The sequence below is a fragment of the Carassius auratus genome, chromosome 27 (assembly GCF_003368295.1).
Source record: "Carassius auratus strain Wakin chromosome 27, ASM336829v1, whole genome shotgun sequence".
Taxonomy (NCBI): Eukaryota; Metazoa; Chordata; class Actinopteri; order Cypriniformes; family Cyprinidae; genus Carassius; species Carassius auratus.
The window spans coordinates 418,438-434,309 of record NC_039269.1 but is presented as its reverse complement, the minus strand read 5'-3'; the positions used below and the strand labels follow the sequence as shown (position 1 = coordinate 434,309).

General features: G+C 38.3%; 1 protein-coding gene across 2 annotated transcripts in view; it reads left to right on the top strand.

Annotated features, from left to right (window-relative positions):
- clstn2a (calsyntenin 2a) overlaps positions 1-15,872 on the top strand; it is a 228,798-nt gene that overhangs the window by 180,779 nt on the left and 32,147 nt on the right. The window contains exons 12-17 of one of the 2 annotated variants that reach the window (XM_026205012.1): positions 4,624-4,832; positions 5,313-5,480; positions 7,224-7,369; positions 7,915-8,038; positions 9,349-9,536; positions 9,672-11,600. In XM_026205012.1, coding sequence (XP_026060797.1) covers positions 4,624-4,832; positions 5,313-5,480; positions 7,224-7,369; positions 7,915-8,038; positions 9,349-9,536; positions 9,672-9,875 — 1,039 coding nt within the window. In that variant the 3' untranslated portion in view covers positions 9,876-11,600. Of the gene's footprint in view, positions 1-4,623; positions 4,833-5,312; positions 5,481-7,223; positions 7,370-7,914; positions 8,039-9,348; positions 9,537-9,671; positions 11,601-15,872 lie in introns of those variants that run through there. The other variant, XM_026205013.1, reaches the window with a different exon arrangement.

Here is a 15,872-nt window from a genome sequence, read left to right as displayed (position 1 = left end):
TTAAAAAATAAGGTTCATAAGTTAACTACATTAATTAACATTAACTAATAATGAACTGCACTTATACAGCAATTGTTCATCTTTGTTCATGTTAATTTCCACATTTAATAATGCTTTATTAAAATCTTGTTAATTTTAGTTATTGCACTGTGAACTAACATGAGAACATTTCTATTGTTTCTATTGAGAACATTTCTACTGTAACAAATGTATTACTTACTCATTGTTAGTTCATGTTAGTTAATACACTAATGTTTAATAAATGAACCTTATTGTAAAGTGTATGAAAGTTGTTCTCCACAGCATGCTGTCGTACACGCTTGCACATCTGACAAGCCACTGTGCGAAACAGAGAACACTCGCCGACAAATTGTGCAATTGGCTTGATACTCCTTTCCACTGACACTTTCCAGCCAAGTACTTTCGTTTCAGCGCTGGACACAAAAATGGCAGCGAGCATTACCCAATCAGGGGCAAAATAGGACGAGTCTTTACAGAATGTCGGTGGGATGATTTGCATGAGATGCTGCACTGAAGACAACTCCGAAAAATGGGACAAACCCCATCCCGTATTGATTGAAAATGGGACGCGCTATTTTATTCTCAAATACAGGACGATTCCGTATTTTAAGGGACAGGTGGAAACCCTAATGGTAACAAACCTCCAAAAGGTTTTACGCTTTGGTTTGCCAAATGTCACGATATTAAATCCCCCATTACAAACTTTTCTCTTAAGTGGACATATTTTCTTCCCATTGTTTTACATTGTTTATAACATGGCAACCCTGCACTGTAAAGTTGTTTTAATAGACAAACTTTAATAGAATTTGAAATGGTGTTTGGAAGAGATGCTTAATACGGTTTAATCAGTTTTTTTTAATAGAGTGATTTTTACCCATTGTCACGCAAGTCAATCAGATAACAGCTTACCGACACGTCCGTTTGTATCAGATTTTTTAAACACTTTTATTTGCACGAGTGATTTAAGAAACATTCTGCAAGTAAACTAGAGTGATGAGATGCAAATATTCGCTTTGCTTTTGGTGATTTTATCCATATATTTTATTCATTTGATCTTTATCTCTTCATCTCTACTCAAATTTGCCAGTCATATTATATACAATTAAAGTTCATGCATTTCTCAGTAATTGAACCCATGACTTTGGTGTTGCAAGTGCCATGTAGTGTTTTTATATAGATTTGATAGCAAAGCAACTTGGCTGTAGCTGTTATTTTCAGCAGCATGTAGTGTTCTGGCAGTGGTCTTGTGTCTGTGGATAATGGACAGGCCTGCTAGTGGTGATGACTGTAGTGAGACCAGCTGAAAAGAACATGAAAGACCACGGTGGAAGAAAATCTTCTGTGTCAGAGAGCCAGCCTCTGCAGTACAGCACAACACAATTAAAGATACTGTCACACAGCACGGGTCAGAGAGTGACAACACATGGCAGAAAGGAAATCACACACACACACACACACACACAAAAAGACTATTCTGTCATGATTTATTGTTCCAAACTAGTTATCTAGTACAACTATTCACTAGGAATAGTGACCATGGCGAATCCACTTACATTTTATTGAAAAAATGCAGCATGGACATCGGGTCTGAACATCTCAAGCCGTTTGAAACAACATGAGGGTAAATAAATTGTAACAGAATGTTTTTTTTGGGGGGGGGGGTTGTGCAGTATATTGTATTAACACACTGCACTATTACTGTACAGCAGAGCAGAAACAGCAGACTTCCTGCTGTTAATTTGACATCTTAAGTACAGTAATAATATACAAAGACTTCACTAGGTTACTTCCTGTCTCATTTTAACAGTGAGCTTACATTATTTTCTCTCTTTTATCTATTTTCTCTCAGTGTTGCTCTCTCGTCTTTTTTCCACCATCCTCTCACACAATAAAATGCTCAGAGGCTTTACTATCGAACACTTTAGGTCAGTAATTGGAGAAGATGATAGTTTGATGGTTCTTGTTTGTTGATCATTACCTGGACTTCCTTTCATGTCCAGCATTTTAGTAGTGCTCCATCAAAAAAAAAAAAAAAAAAAGAAGAATAATTGTTGATTTCACTCTCCTCTAATAAATAATTGTGATTCAAGCTGCTGATTTAAATAACTACAATAGCTTAGTTGTTGAGATGGATAATGTTTCCATGACCATCTTTTTTTTTTCTTTATTTTGTTTCTAATGCATCTTACAGCAGAGAGATCTAAAATGATAAATAAACTCAACTCTGTCTCATATGAAACCTGATTCTGAGTCTGATAATTGTTTTTTTTTTAATAATAATAAGAAATGTTTTTTTGAACATCAAATCAGCCTATTAGAATGATTCTAGTCACTGAAGACTGAAGAAAAACATTATTTAAAATATACTGAAATAGAAAACAATTATTTGAAATTGCAGTCATGTTTCAGAATATGCTGTTTTGCTATATTTTTTATTTAAAAAATGCAGTGAGAGAAAGAGACTTTTAACAACATAAACCCTTACCAATCCCAAACCTTTGAAACATTGCTAGTATTTTTTATGGGGGTCCTTTACCCTTTGAAAATGCTTTGTTGATTGTCAAGGGTGAAAGGATCATGTCATTTGACAGCAGTCTAATGAAACCTATTGGATCCAATTGCACTTGGCTGATACATTCCCAAATGAAACTTTGCCATAAAGAAGAGAGAGGCTTCTGTACTTGTCTAGTGTGCATTGGTGAAGAGGATTGCCTAAATAAGAACAGACTTCCCTTGTCGATAATGGAGTGAGCCGTAACTCTTGTAATAGCCGTAGTCTGGCTTAGACCAGCTCCCAATTTTCTTAAATCAGCCCTCTAAATAAAGCAAGATTGTTGGCCTTTTTCACAAAGCCTTTTAAAGGAGTGAGCATGCTCTCGACTACTCTTTTTTTTAGTATGTAGCTCAAGTCGACCAAAGGGAGCCACTTTTACACATCACAAACTTTCCACCGTCACTTTTACTGCAGTCATTAGACGTAATTGTTTTGTTGGTTCCACACAATTTTGCGCTCCCCTTCCTTCTCATTCAAGGCCATTCTCCGTGGCGACTTGAGGGAGAGTGTTTAGGCAAGATGTGTGGAGGAATTACCTCGGGGAGATAGCGCACCATCGCTCGAGCATGGCTAAGCATCACTCCACCCGAGACGGTGGCAGAAAGCGTGCTGTTGTCTTGAACAAACAGATAGTTCTTAATTAGCGGGTGAGTATATAAATGAATTAGTAAACCAACGAGTGCTCTTTAGGGCTCACCCTTGAAAAAGAGTAATTACTGGGTGCATCGTGAGAAAGGGAGGCCTGTTAATCCTAAGACACTTTATTTTCCCCTTTCTCCTCACATACTAGCTGTAATGAAGCTGGAGGGACTCCAGTTTATCCAGCAGGTCTGTGTGTGAGTCTGTTGCGGTCCACGCTTCAGCGCCTTGGTCTTAATCAACACTGCTTCTGACTGCCATACCAACTTCTGCAGCTGGAATCAGGAGGAGGTGGCACCAAGCTGAGCACACTGCTCGTGTTCTCCCAAATATTTTTATCAACTCGCTGCTTTAACACTATTGTTCGGCATCATTAATTGGTCCCATGATTGATTTCACCTGTGAGGTGCGACTGTGCTGAAGTTGACAGTGACAGTCTGAAACAAAAGTTAGACACTGCAGTCATCAACTGTCCAAACACACAGCTGAAAGAGAGTTGTGAGTGTCAGTGCATTTTAATGGGCTCTTGCTCAAAGTGAGATGCAGACTTTATTTTGGGAAGCAGGAGTGCTTAATTATTTGCAGTGTTAAAATGTGTTTGAATGCATAAAGGTAGGTTGATCTGTTCCTCATAAATCCTGTATGTGAGCATCACCAATGTAATTTACATAATTATTTGTTAATCATAGGTTAAGGAGAAAAAATATTATTATTAACTTAAGTCTTTGTATTTTATTTCCCATTGATTACTCTAAACGATCCTGTATGCATCAATAACTAATCTGAGTCTCAGCCATGTTATTTCAATATTTTGCTAGTCATAAATTCAAATGAAATTTTTTTTTACCCCAAAGTCTTTCTTTAAAAAGCCATATTGAAACATGTTTTTCTTCATTTTAATTTAAATTGTAATTACTCTTAATGACCAATATCCGTTTCCTTTATCTACATTTTAATTACTTTCATTTGAATTATTTTAATTCTTCATGTATTACTTAAAATGTTGGTTTGTAAGGGGTTGAAAAAAAATAGTATCCTTGTAGTATTTCCTAATGTGCTTTTTTGTTTTGATCCTTCTTTTCTGTCTTTATTCATGTGTACACAGTAAAGTCATAAGTTTGGACACATCTGGATAAATGATAAATGGGTTGGCCTGTCCATTCCCTCAAAAAATATGGGTAAACTCTGCCCAAAAGCATTGTTGGTGTAAAATTACCCTATAAGTAATTTACAGAATGGTGTAGACGGGACAGAAACAGATTTTGAACATGACTTATTCCAACAGAACCTAAACTGTTTTAAATAGTTATTTTCATGTCAGTCTGTGGTCCTTTGTAACAGTTCTACTCTTCCAGTGTTACCCTGACTTAAGTCTCTTGTTTCCCTTCTCTCTGTTTTGCGAATTGTAGGTGTTTCGGCGAAGATACGTGCATCTCCATTCCAGAAATCAAAGCGATGGTGATGGTGCTGCCGCCCAGTGAACCTCGGATCACCATTGCTGGAGTGGAGTGGCTGGTTTGGCCCGTGGCTCAGCTTCGAGCCCCTGTCGGGGTGGCCCTGTTCAAGGACATACACATCATTAGTACAGTCACCAAGACTGACGCCACCCTCAGCATAGGTGATAGATGACTCGCTTTCACAGCTCATATATTAACATAATCTCACTCCTTTGCATTCATCTATTTCAAAGGTGCCACAGTTGCACATTTTGCCTGTAATGCAATCGTATAAACGTTTTAGAAGATTTACTGAATTTTCCTCCCACGGATTCCTCTCAGAGTGTTTTTTTTTTTTTTTTTTTTTTTTTTTTTAATAATGCTTTAGTCTATTATTATCAAGATTATAAATGCCTTCTGCTGGTTATTACACTGACCTTAAGTCAATTGTTTTTTATTAGTGTCCTTTTTCATTTAAAGTTCAACAAAAGTGTCCGGCTTCTTTTATCGAATGCAGAGCCGGGGGTAGTGAAACAATACATCATCGAAATTAAATTCATACACAATCAATGGTTGTTTGTGGATACGGCGGGAGGCCATATATTTGCCACTGTGTTTTTGTGCCTGTGTAACGGAGTGTGTGTGCGTGTGTGTTTGTGTAGCCCGCAGGCCTGGTGTGCTGGAGTTGATGCATAACCTGGATTATTGTGATGTGCTGGTGATCGGAGAGGAGCTGGACCCGGAGCGGGAGAGTCTGGAGATCCACCACAGCTCTCTCTTGGGCAAACATCTGGATGCCACCAACTCTACCTCTGGCATCTCCATCTACGGTATGGTCAACCACATGTCTCGATCTACTATACAGCCATCTGCTACAAGAACGTTTATCATAATCTCATTATGTTTCTACTTTACAGTGGCTCTTTCATTTATAGTTTATCCAAAGCTTCTTCCCATTGTTTCAATTTTTAAATAGGTTCTCAATGTAGAACATATGTGACCCTGGACCAAAGGGTCTTAAGTCGCTGGGGTATATTATTAGCAATAGCCCAAAAAATATTGTATGGGTCAAAATTATAGATTTTTCTTTTATGCCAAAAATCATTAAGATTTTGATTAAAGATTATGTTCCATGAAGAAATGTAGTAAATTTCATTTGGACAACTTAAAATGCATTTTCTCAATATTTACTTTTTTTGCACCCTCATATTCCAGATTTTCAAATAGTTGTATCTCAGCCAAATATTGTCCTGTCCTAACAATCCATACATACATTGAAAGCTTAATAAATTTCGAAAAATAGACACTTAAGACTTTTTTTGTGGTCCATATTTGAAGGGCACCTAATATGCCCCATTTTACAAGATGTAATATTGGTCTGGGTGTCCCAAGAATTTGTGTGCCATATGTGTGACAAGGCCAATGCATTAAAACAGTTAAATGTTAATGCGCTGCTTTAATTGATGCGCATGCTCACACAGTCACACACACACACCACTCGGAAACAGAGATCTGAGATCGCTCTGTGCAAAAAGTTAACATTCAGAAGCTCATAAACTTGTCAGTGCTGCCCTGCGACTTTTATTAAACGATACTGAATCACTACATTATATTTCTCAACAAACAAGGGGGCAAAATCGCTTCATTGTTTGTAGAGAGAGACAGACGCAGACAATTTACACCCCCCCCCCACCCCTCTCAAAATGACAATTTTTTCATCACTGGATATAACTTTCGGTCATTTAACATTTCTATCATAAAACGTATTATTAAAAGTTGACTAATCTTAAATGATTTGCAGTTTCACCTTACTTCGCTCTCTTTAACGTTCAACTGACACTTCGCACTTTGCTTTGCTTAAACCCCACCTACTTTGATTTGATTGGCCATCTCAGTCAAATTTAATATGAAGAGCCTAGTATGAGCAGTGTTCGCGGGCGCATCCATAGAAGTTAATTCCCACACGTTAATAGTATTTATAACGCCTAACATGCTGTGTGACTATGAGAAGGTATTAACTCGAAATGTATGTCAGTATGCAGTTTGCCCTATTTTCTGTTTTAATATATTATAAAATGTATTTTATTCCTGTGACTTAGATAACAAAGCTAAATTTTGTGCAATCGTTACTTCAGTCTTACTAAAAAGTATGAATTTATTAATAAAGTATTTTTTAAATCATTTTTAAGCTCATTTCAGTGCTAAGTAAGGTTGTGTATCCTTGGATATTTAGTAGTATTTTTTTGTTTGTTTGTTAGATTTTTTCCAAAAACATTTTTAAGCTTTTCTCAAAAACCTGAGCTTTTATCTTTAAAAGTCACTCTTGATTGTGCTCAAAAGCCTTGCTCAGACTCTTGAACAGATCTCTGCCTCTATCAATCATTCTGTACATTTGACTTTTTGCAAGCAAATTCAAATCAATGTTATATTTCATAAAGTGGTTTTAGAGTTATTAGAAAAGGATTAAGACCTCCTGCTTGTTCACAGACTCCATGTTGAGTGCCCCCCAGGCCTCTGTAGCTCTTTTGTCTGAGTAGACCGAGTTCCTGACACTGCTCTTTCTTTGGTCTCAGGTGTGGACTCCATGGCGCATTATGAACAGGCCATCAGGCAGGTGAGGTACCATAACTGGAAGCCTGGTGGTCTGTCTGAGAGAAGGTTCCGGCTCAGTTGCTCTGAACTGAATGGACGCTACACAAGCAATGAGTTCAACTTGGAGGTCAGAGACTGCCTTCATATTGGGCATGGCTTCTTATTCTTTTTATTGTCCATTCACTTTATCCCCTCTTTCAATTCCTGCTCTTCTTTCGGCTTTTTGCACTTTTGGACTCCAAGTACTTAAAAGTTACCTGTGCACTGCTCTTGCAGAGCCTTGACTATTGACTCTTGATTTCTGATTAAGAACTGTCCATTACGATAGAAAGAGACCGTAAAATCGTTATACCTTTTTTTAAATCGATACAGTATTGAATTGATAGCATCATTATTATATTTTCAATTGTATAATATTTTATATATTATGTATAATTTTAGTATTGTATTTAGAATTTATTTATATTAATTTATTTATATTTTTATATTTATAAGAATTTCTATTTATATTTGACCTTTTATAAAACAGGCTCACTAATTTAAAGGTTCACTTGTGATCAATCCAATAAAAATCCAGCCATTCATTTATTCATTCTTGATGTGGCTATAAGGTCAGATTTTCATTGTCCCTGTTGTCTCTCTGAACTATTTTCTATTTGTCCCGCCTCTCAGATTGGAATAGTGCACAGCTCAGAAGCCATAGAGCATGTCAATCACATGGCTGTCCAATCTCAGTACATGAGACCTGTGCATCATCCTCTGGTGGTCCATACTGTCAACTCTGATCACATCTCAGGTAAAGTCAGCCTTAATGTCTCTTAAAGACTCATCCATTCCTGGTCATGAAGTCATTTTACCCTGTATGACACTATTGTGTTGAAAATGAAAATGTATTTATTTTGCGAATAATGTGTTGTCCCTTTGTTAAGCCATTTAAGTGAATTGTAAAACGGAGAACAGTAAATGTGTCACAAAAAGTATTCATTTGGCATAGACAAAGCTTATAAAAAAGCAAAATGTACCCACATGTGCATACAAAATCTGCACACTAGTCTAAGTGGACAACAGGTTCTTGAGACCGTATTGTTGGTTCGAAGGATCTTGGGAAATTACACTTACTCTAGCAGCTCACGCACACACCAGGGACACCAGCGATCTCCCCAAGGGCGCACAGAGCACAGCTGACTGCAGAGAGATGGAGCATTCTGCTCTCTGGACGGACGAAATAAAGAGGGAGAGGGATGACAGGATGCGGGACATGCTGCTTTAGGAGAGACATGGAATAACAGCAGGTGGCACTGTGACCTCATGCTCCCAATCCTGCTCTTGTTGACTGTGAGGTCTCAGTAAATGACACTGTTCTTAAAGTGAAATGTGCAAAACTGTCTTCCGCTGTCAGCACAGCTAAATAAGCTTCACCTTAGCCACCTAGAACAGACCTCCCTTAGAAAAACATTTAACAACGTTCATCCGGGATTATATTGATTTTTTTATGGCTGAGTGAGTCATATAACAATAATATGAATATACATAATTGCCAGATAGAAAGACTAGAGCTATAAGTGGCTCAAGGTCATGCATTTTCCAGTTATTGTACTACAGTTAAAAGTAAGGCAGGGTGAATAAAACACCCATACATCTCTTTCTGTTTCCTTCTCTATATGGTTAAAAAAATTATTTTGTTTTAAATAAATTAATAGTTTTATATAGCTAAATAGAATAGAAAAAATAGAAAAAAATCTATTTAAAAAATAATATGCAGCTGTTCTGTAGCTGTTTACAGCATTGTTCAGAAATGTTTCTTGAGCTGCAGTTTTGCATTTTAGAATGATTTCTGAAGGTTAATGTGACCCTGAAGACATGGAATAATGATGCTGAAAATTCAGCTTTGACATTACAGGAATAAATTAGGTTTTCTGGCAACATCTATATGGTATAAGACAATGATCAGCAAATAATGGATTGAATCAATTTAACAGCTTTAAGCATTTTTTATCAAATCTGGATTATAAACTGCTGTTTGTACAGTAACATGCCACAATTTTACAGTTTGGTAGAACAAGATAAAATATATGTATATGTATATCTTCACCTGTGTGTCATCAGGTAACCCTCCTGCTGCGACAGTGGTAATCGTAATGTGCATCGCCGCCCTGGTGGTCATTGTGGTCTTCGGCATCTACCGCATCCACACCACCCACCAGGATGGTTCAAAAGAGGACGAAGAGGGAAGAAAAGACCCAGAGATGGACTGGGACAACTCCAATCTTAACATCACTGTTAATCCTATGGAGGTCAGTATGTGCATCACTGGTAAAGACAGTTTGAACCGTTTTTTTAACAATAACAGCACTGCTCTATAGTGTGTGGAGTTTGACTGTTCCATCACAAAGATTGTCTAAATGTCATAATTCTGTTGTTGGTTATAGAGCATTGATGGGACTCAGATCGCTGAGGAGGTGAGGGAGGAGGAGCCAGAGGAAGATGAGGATGAAGACGAAGAGGATGATGAACTGGCAGGAGACCTCTCTAGTGCTGAATCCGAGGACAGTGATGAAGAGGAAGAGACTAACATTCAGAAGGGAAAAGTGAAAGGAAAGCTTGAGTGGGACCCGTCAACATTACCCTATTAAGACACACACACACAGACACATTCACTCACACACACATGCATACACCTTAACACAAGCAAGATTCACATGCAGACATAGACTTGTGCACACACACTTACACATATATATGAAAAAAAAAACACTAACATTTAATGCCGTCTTACAATTACAGAATCCTGAATTTATTGCCTGAAAATTTGTCACACATCAGCCTGATTTTGACTCTTTCGAACACGCATAAAAAGCATCCTGTAACGTCATCTGCTGGTCAATATTGGGAATCGCACCCTCAGTCCAGACCCTGCTGCAGCTTGTATGTACTTCAGTAGTATAAGCTGCTGTGTCTCAGTAGATGCACGAAAAGGAAAGATAAATCGACACAATGGAATTAATTGTGAATCAACATCTCTGGGATGTTTGTTATTTACGTTTACTGTTTTGTTTTAGTTTTTTTTTCGTGTTGATTAATCAGATTATAGTCTAGCGCCACAATGCTTTCTACCTTTCTGAAATACTAAACTGTAATATTTGAAAGTGTGGCTATGCCTTCACCATTTGTTGTCTTCAGAGTAACATTTAATATTGCATTGATGTGCAATAGTTAAAACCCAAAAGTTGTTTTTTGCAATGAAAGTATATAATAATGATATTTTCTTCATTTGAAATCTAGCAAATAGGTTTATTTTAGATCCTCTGAGAGTTTTTGATTGAGACGGTTCTCTTTAAGCAAAAGTTATATATAGTAATGAGATAACATTTAAAAACAAAACAAACAAACAAAAAAAAATCTCTCTTTTTTTCTCTCTTTTTGGGATCTCGGTGGTAAGATAGGAGTAAGTGTGTCTGTACATTTTTATATGCCTGTCTTCTGTAAATAGGGAACTGTAGAGTAGTTGAATGGTGACTCAGATTCCTCACGTTCTCCTGCATCCCTCACACAGCCTGTATGTGTCCACACTTGCTTGCTGAAGAGGAAGGGTCCTCCTCCTCCTCTCTCTGTCTGTGTTGATCTCTCTTTTATCGTTCATGGTGTCCTCACCTCAACTGCGGATGGGTTCTCGCTCACTTCACCTCAAACTGTTTTGTCTTAGTCTCTACAGACAAATGCACTTTTAAGCTATTAAAAAAAAGAAAATAGAAGAAATTGATAGAAATTGATCAGTGGTTGTAGCCTTGGGGCTATTTTGGTATAGTGTGAAGGTCTTTACTAACCTTCCCACAGTGTACAGTTCAATTACATTTTTCAGGAAAAGAAATGAAATCGAAAAGTATGAAAAAACTACAAACAAAAGCCAAATCTTGTGAAATCTGAGGCTTTTGACATCGTTTTGTTTTCGTATAGAATAGGAAAGCCAGAGCAACTGTAGATGATACTTATGGTTTTTCCCCCTTGACAACTGCATTCATGAATATGTGCATTGGATTTTTATGTAATGTCTGTTGCGGTGGTTAGGATTTGTCATGCCATCAGCCAAAACGTGCTTGTGATGTCAGCCTTGTGAGACATCCCGTTCCCCCTCTGTCCACCCCCCACACCTTTCATATTTCACTAGTCCTTTTTACCATGTGTGTCATAGAACAGGAAAAATAAACTTTTAAAAAGAGCAACCCTGTAAAATCATGTAAGACTATTCTTTTGTAAATGTTTCTCTCCTTTTGTTTTGTAAAGGGTTTTTGTTTAACTTCTTTGATGGTCACTGCAGCACTTTCTGTACATTGACCAATAAAGACTTTCCTTAGAATGAGTGAGAATGAGTGTCTCTTTCAAATTCAAATGCTGATTAATCTACTTTTGTGACAAAACACAGTGTCCTTTTAACTATAGGTTGAAGTTTTTGTATGTTATTTGTTCACAGGTAAGGTTAGAAAGCCTTAAAAGAAGGTGTGACATATCCAGTAACGACTTGTAAAGTTTGTTGATTTACGTTCTTTAAATCTCTCTGCACAGAGCTTTTTCTACATACAAATTACTCAACCACGAAGAATGACAATTCAGAATCTAATTTGTCATTTTTTTTTATTAATGAAACGTGGAGAATAACAGATGTCAAATCTGTATTTCCAAGCAATACATTTTTATAGAATTCTCAAAGTGATAAAATTACATGAAATATGACCTAATAAACAAAAAGGTATTACAATCAAAAGAACATGTTCTGTAATGCTTTTTACTTTATTCTTAAGTGAATCAGGATAAAAAACAAAAACAAAAAAACATTTAAAAACCTATAGTTAAGATTTGTCAATTAATAGAGAAAAAAAGTAAATGGCCACTAAATGAAGTGTGGTAATTTTCATCATCAAAGACATGTATTTTCCCAGAGTTGCATGCAGACTTCATCTCCTTTCTCTAGAGTCAAAAAGACTGAATTAGATGCTGTTTCATAGCGGTCACCTTGAGAAAGATTGTAAACAGTTATAATCTGTTGTCCATTTTTAAAGAATCTTAGACCCACAGATTAAGATGAGCAGTTATGTCCAGAGAAAGTGAAGAAATAGAATCCTTTAACAAATGCTGTAAAGATTCCTGTCACACACAACAAATAATGTGATATGAAACATTATTATAAGAACACATACCAGTGGTTGAGTTGTAAGCACTTCCTTCATTCACAAAGACATCTTTATAAACCAGTTATCTCAGTGTTGAAAGGTCCAATGCCACCCGTGTTTCCAAGAGAATCAGATATAAATAATTTGTTAAAAAATAATAATATAATCATGGATATTATTACAGTTAAACATTATCATCTCACTACATTTCATATCTCTCCATTGGTTATACAGTATAGAGTCTGTTTAAAGATGTTTATGCAGACTGCTAGTTAGTAAATGATAGCCTGAATTATAAATGTTTTCTGATTACTTTATTACCAGAATTACTTACTCAGCCATACATGTAATCAGCAGTGAGGCAGTGTAATGGTGGTGAATACAGAAAACACAGATACTGTATATAACTAATTTGTTTCTTTTTTTGTAAAGTAATTTGTAATATATATAGTTTGGACACACCTTCTCATTCAAAGAGTGTCTTTATTTTCATGACTATGAAGATTGTAGATTCACACTGAAGGCATCAAACTATGTGGAATTATATATGGAATTATATAGATAACAAAAAAGTGTGAAACAACTGAAAATATGTCATATTGTAGGTTCTTCAAAGTAGCCACCTTTTGCTTTGATTACTGCTTTGCACACTCTTGGCATTCTCTTGATGAGCTTCAAGAGGTAGTCACCTGAAATGGTCTTCCAACAGTCTTAAAGGAGTTCCGCAAGAGATGCTTAGCACTTGTTGGCCCTTTTGCCTTCTGTCTGCGGTCCAGCTCACCCCTAAACCATCTCGACCAATTCTTACTAGTAAAAATACCAATAAGAGAGCTCTCTTATGTAATTCTTACTAAATAACAATTAAAATTAGGCCTAGAGAGTTCTGCAATTGCATTCTTACTATTAAGAATTGAATCAGAGACCTCTACCATTCAATTCTTGTGATCATAACAATACCAATTAGAGAGGCCTTTAATTCAGTTCTTATTAGTAAAAAATATTATAGCCCCATTAATTTATTTGAACATATTTCTCCTCTTTAACTCTAAAGCCCCTTTCACACTGAACATTGGTCCCGGGAATCTGACAGATTGCCTTCTGGGATCGATCCTGGGTTGGGGACCTAGTAACATTGCTGGGTTCAGTCCCAGAACAAGCTCTGTGTGAACAGAAGCCAGAACCAATGCCATAAAGGGTGTGTCGTAGTAATGACGCATGTTATTGTGCTACTCTTTTACCGGGTGTTTAGAAGGCAGACCAATGTTTGTGACGAAAAAAAATATGTGCAAACTGTAATGAAGAAGAGATCAGGTAGTTCCTCACTGTCCTTAATATCGTTCACCAGTTTAAGTGATGTTAACGTGCCTAGTGTTTTCGACTCGTACATTACATTTCACATCCTGATGTCATGTGTCATTACGGGACCTTTACGTGTTGTGTGTGAACGCATGCACAGATTCCGGGAAATCACTGGCAGTGATCTAAATATCTGGGAACAATTGCCAGGAAACATTACCCGTGTATTATCTGAAATCTCTGTATGAAAGGGGCTAGTGTGAAAGGGGCTCAAATTTCATGACAAGTTTTGGGGTTATTCATCGTCTTAACTGTTTGTGAGCCTTAACAAAGGTTATCTTCAAGTTGAGTTAACTCCTGTAATATGTTAACATGTGTGTGTTTCACTGTTGCCCTTGCATCTCTTGCAGCGTCTCATGCATGAAAGGGCAGACTAAAACCATGTTGCATCTTTGTCAACACAAAAGTGCATTCTGAATGGTGCCTAGAGCTGCATTTAGGGTCCTTTACTGAGTGCATCACACATGAGTGGTTAATCACATGAGCTGAGATGAAGTTGGATCAGTCTTTTCTCTTTACTGTTATCACCGGCATATTTACAAAGTGTGTAATTCTAACATTTGGTAATATTAATCAAAATAACTGAATCAAAATTGTGATTACTCGATTTAAAAAAAAATGTAATCACGGAAAAACATTCAATTCGAACTAATAGATAAAATATTAGAGTGACCAATAGGAACTATGCTAAAAAGCTAGAACACCAGTTCCTCTTCAGGAACTCGAGCTGTATCAAGAACGTTTGGGGAACGCCTCCAGCGCCTCTGTGTGTGTGTCAGTCACTATCTGTTTGTGAGTCTTAGTGTCGTTTATCCACTGATAAACTCCATTTGTCAAAGCTTCAATCAAGAGAAGTTTTGGGCGAGAGCAGGCAGCATTCAGGCTGTGTGGTTTCCCTGCCAGCAAAAAAAAAAAAAAGGTAGGTACACACGCAGCTTGTGTGTTGTCTGCTTGAGAGTGAAGCGTGCGCAGTGTCAGCTCTCGAGGGAGTTGATGGCTGCGATGCAAGCATTTTGTTTCACTCTCAGAAGGTTCTCTTTGAGGAGGGAGCTTTCACTGGCGTTTCTCGCTGTGCCAGTCCTACTTTCGCCGAGGCAGAGCAGTGGTTGTGCTTGCGGGTTTCGCTTTCGGATCCGCTGGAAGGAATGTAGACGGTCCCTATCTTCTTTCTTAACCTCCAGATCCGGCGCCTGCTCTCAGGGGTTCGGAAGCCCGCGTTTGTGGTACTTTCTCCCCGGTGAGAGGGAACGATGCACTTCCTGTCTTTCTCTGATGTGGAAGGCGTTGCTGACCTTGCTAGTTGAACAAGCACCAGTTGCACAAGCACCAGTTGCACAAGCACCAGTTACACAAGCACCAGTTACACAAGAATATTATACCTAATATTATAATAAGCAGCATTAATGAAGACAAGAGGTCGTGCAGTAGGCTCTCGAGGGGTTGATAGTGCTTTTCTCGCTGTTAAGCGCTCCGATCTCATCGGGCACGCTCCGAGGAGTGTGTCCGTGCATGCGATCTTGCGGTTGCGGTCACGCTGCTGCTGAGGCATAGTGGTGACCGCGATACTGGGAATCGCACATGATCTGACGAACGAGTTGGAGGCGGCTCGTCCTATCTCCACCCATGATCACTAGATCTAGAGCTCGTTCTCTAGGCTGGGAAACCAGCGCTGCGGTTTCTTCGCACTCTGAGACAGCTCGCTGCTGCTGCTGCTGCATGCTCTCTCGCCGGGCACACTCCGAGGAGTGTGTCTGTGCATGCGATCTTGTGGTTGCGGTCGCACTGCTGCTGAGGCACGGGGGCTATCCTTGATGTACCTGCAGGATAGCCATGGCATGCAGGGCAGAGGCAGCTTGGCCCGCAGCACTGTAAGCCTTTGCAGCGAGAGAGGCCGACAGCATACAGGCCTTGGACAGGAGACGCGGATGATTCCTCCAAGTGGCGGCGTTTTCAGGTACAGGTGCACCGCAACCACTCTCTCCACCTGGGGAATGTCCACGTACCCCCTGGCTGCTCCACCATCAAGGGTGGAGAGGATGGAAGAGGGAGCAGGTGGCTTCTGACCGTGGAAGAGGCCATTTACGAATTCGTCACCTCTTCATGCACCTC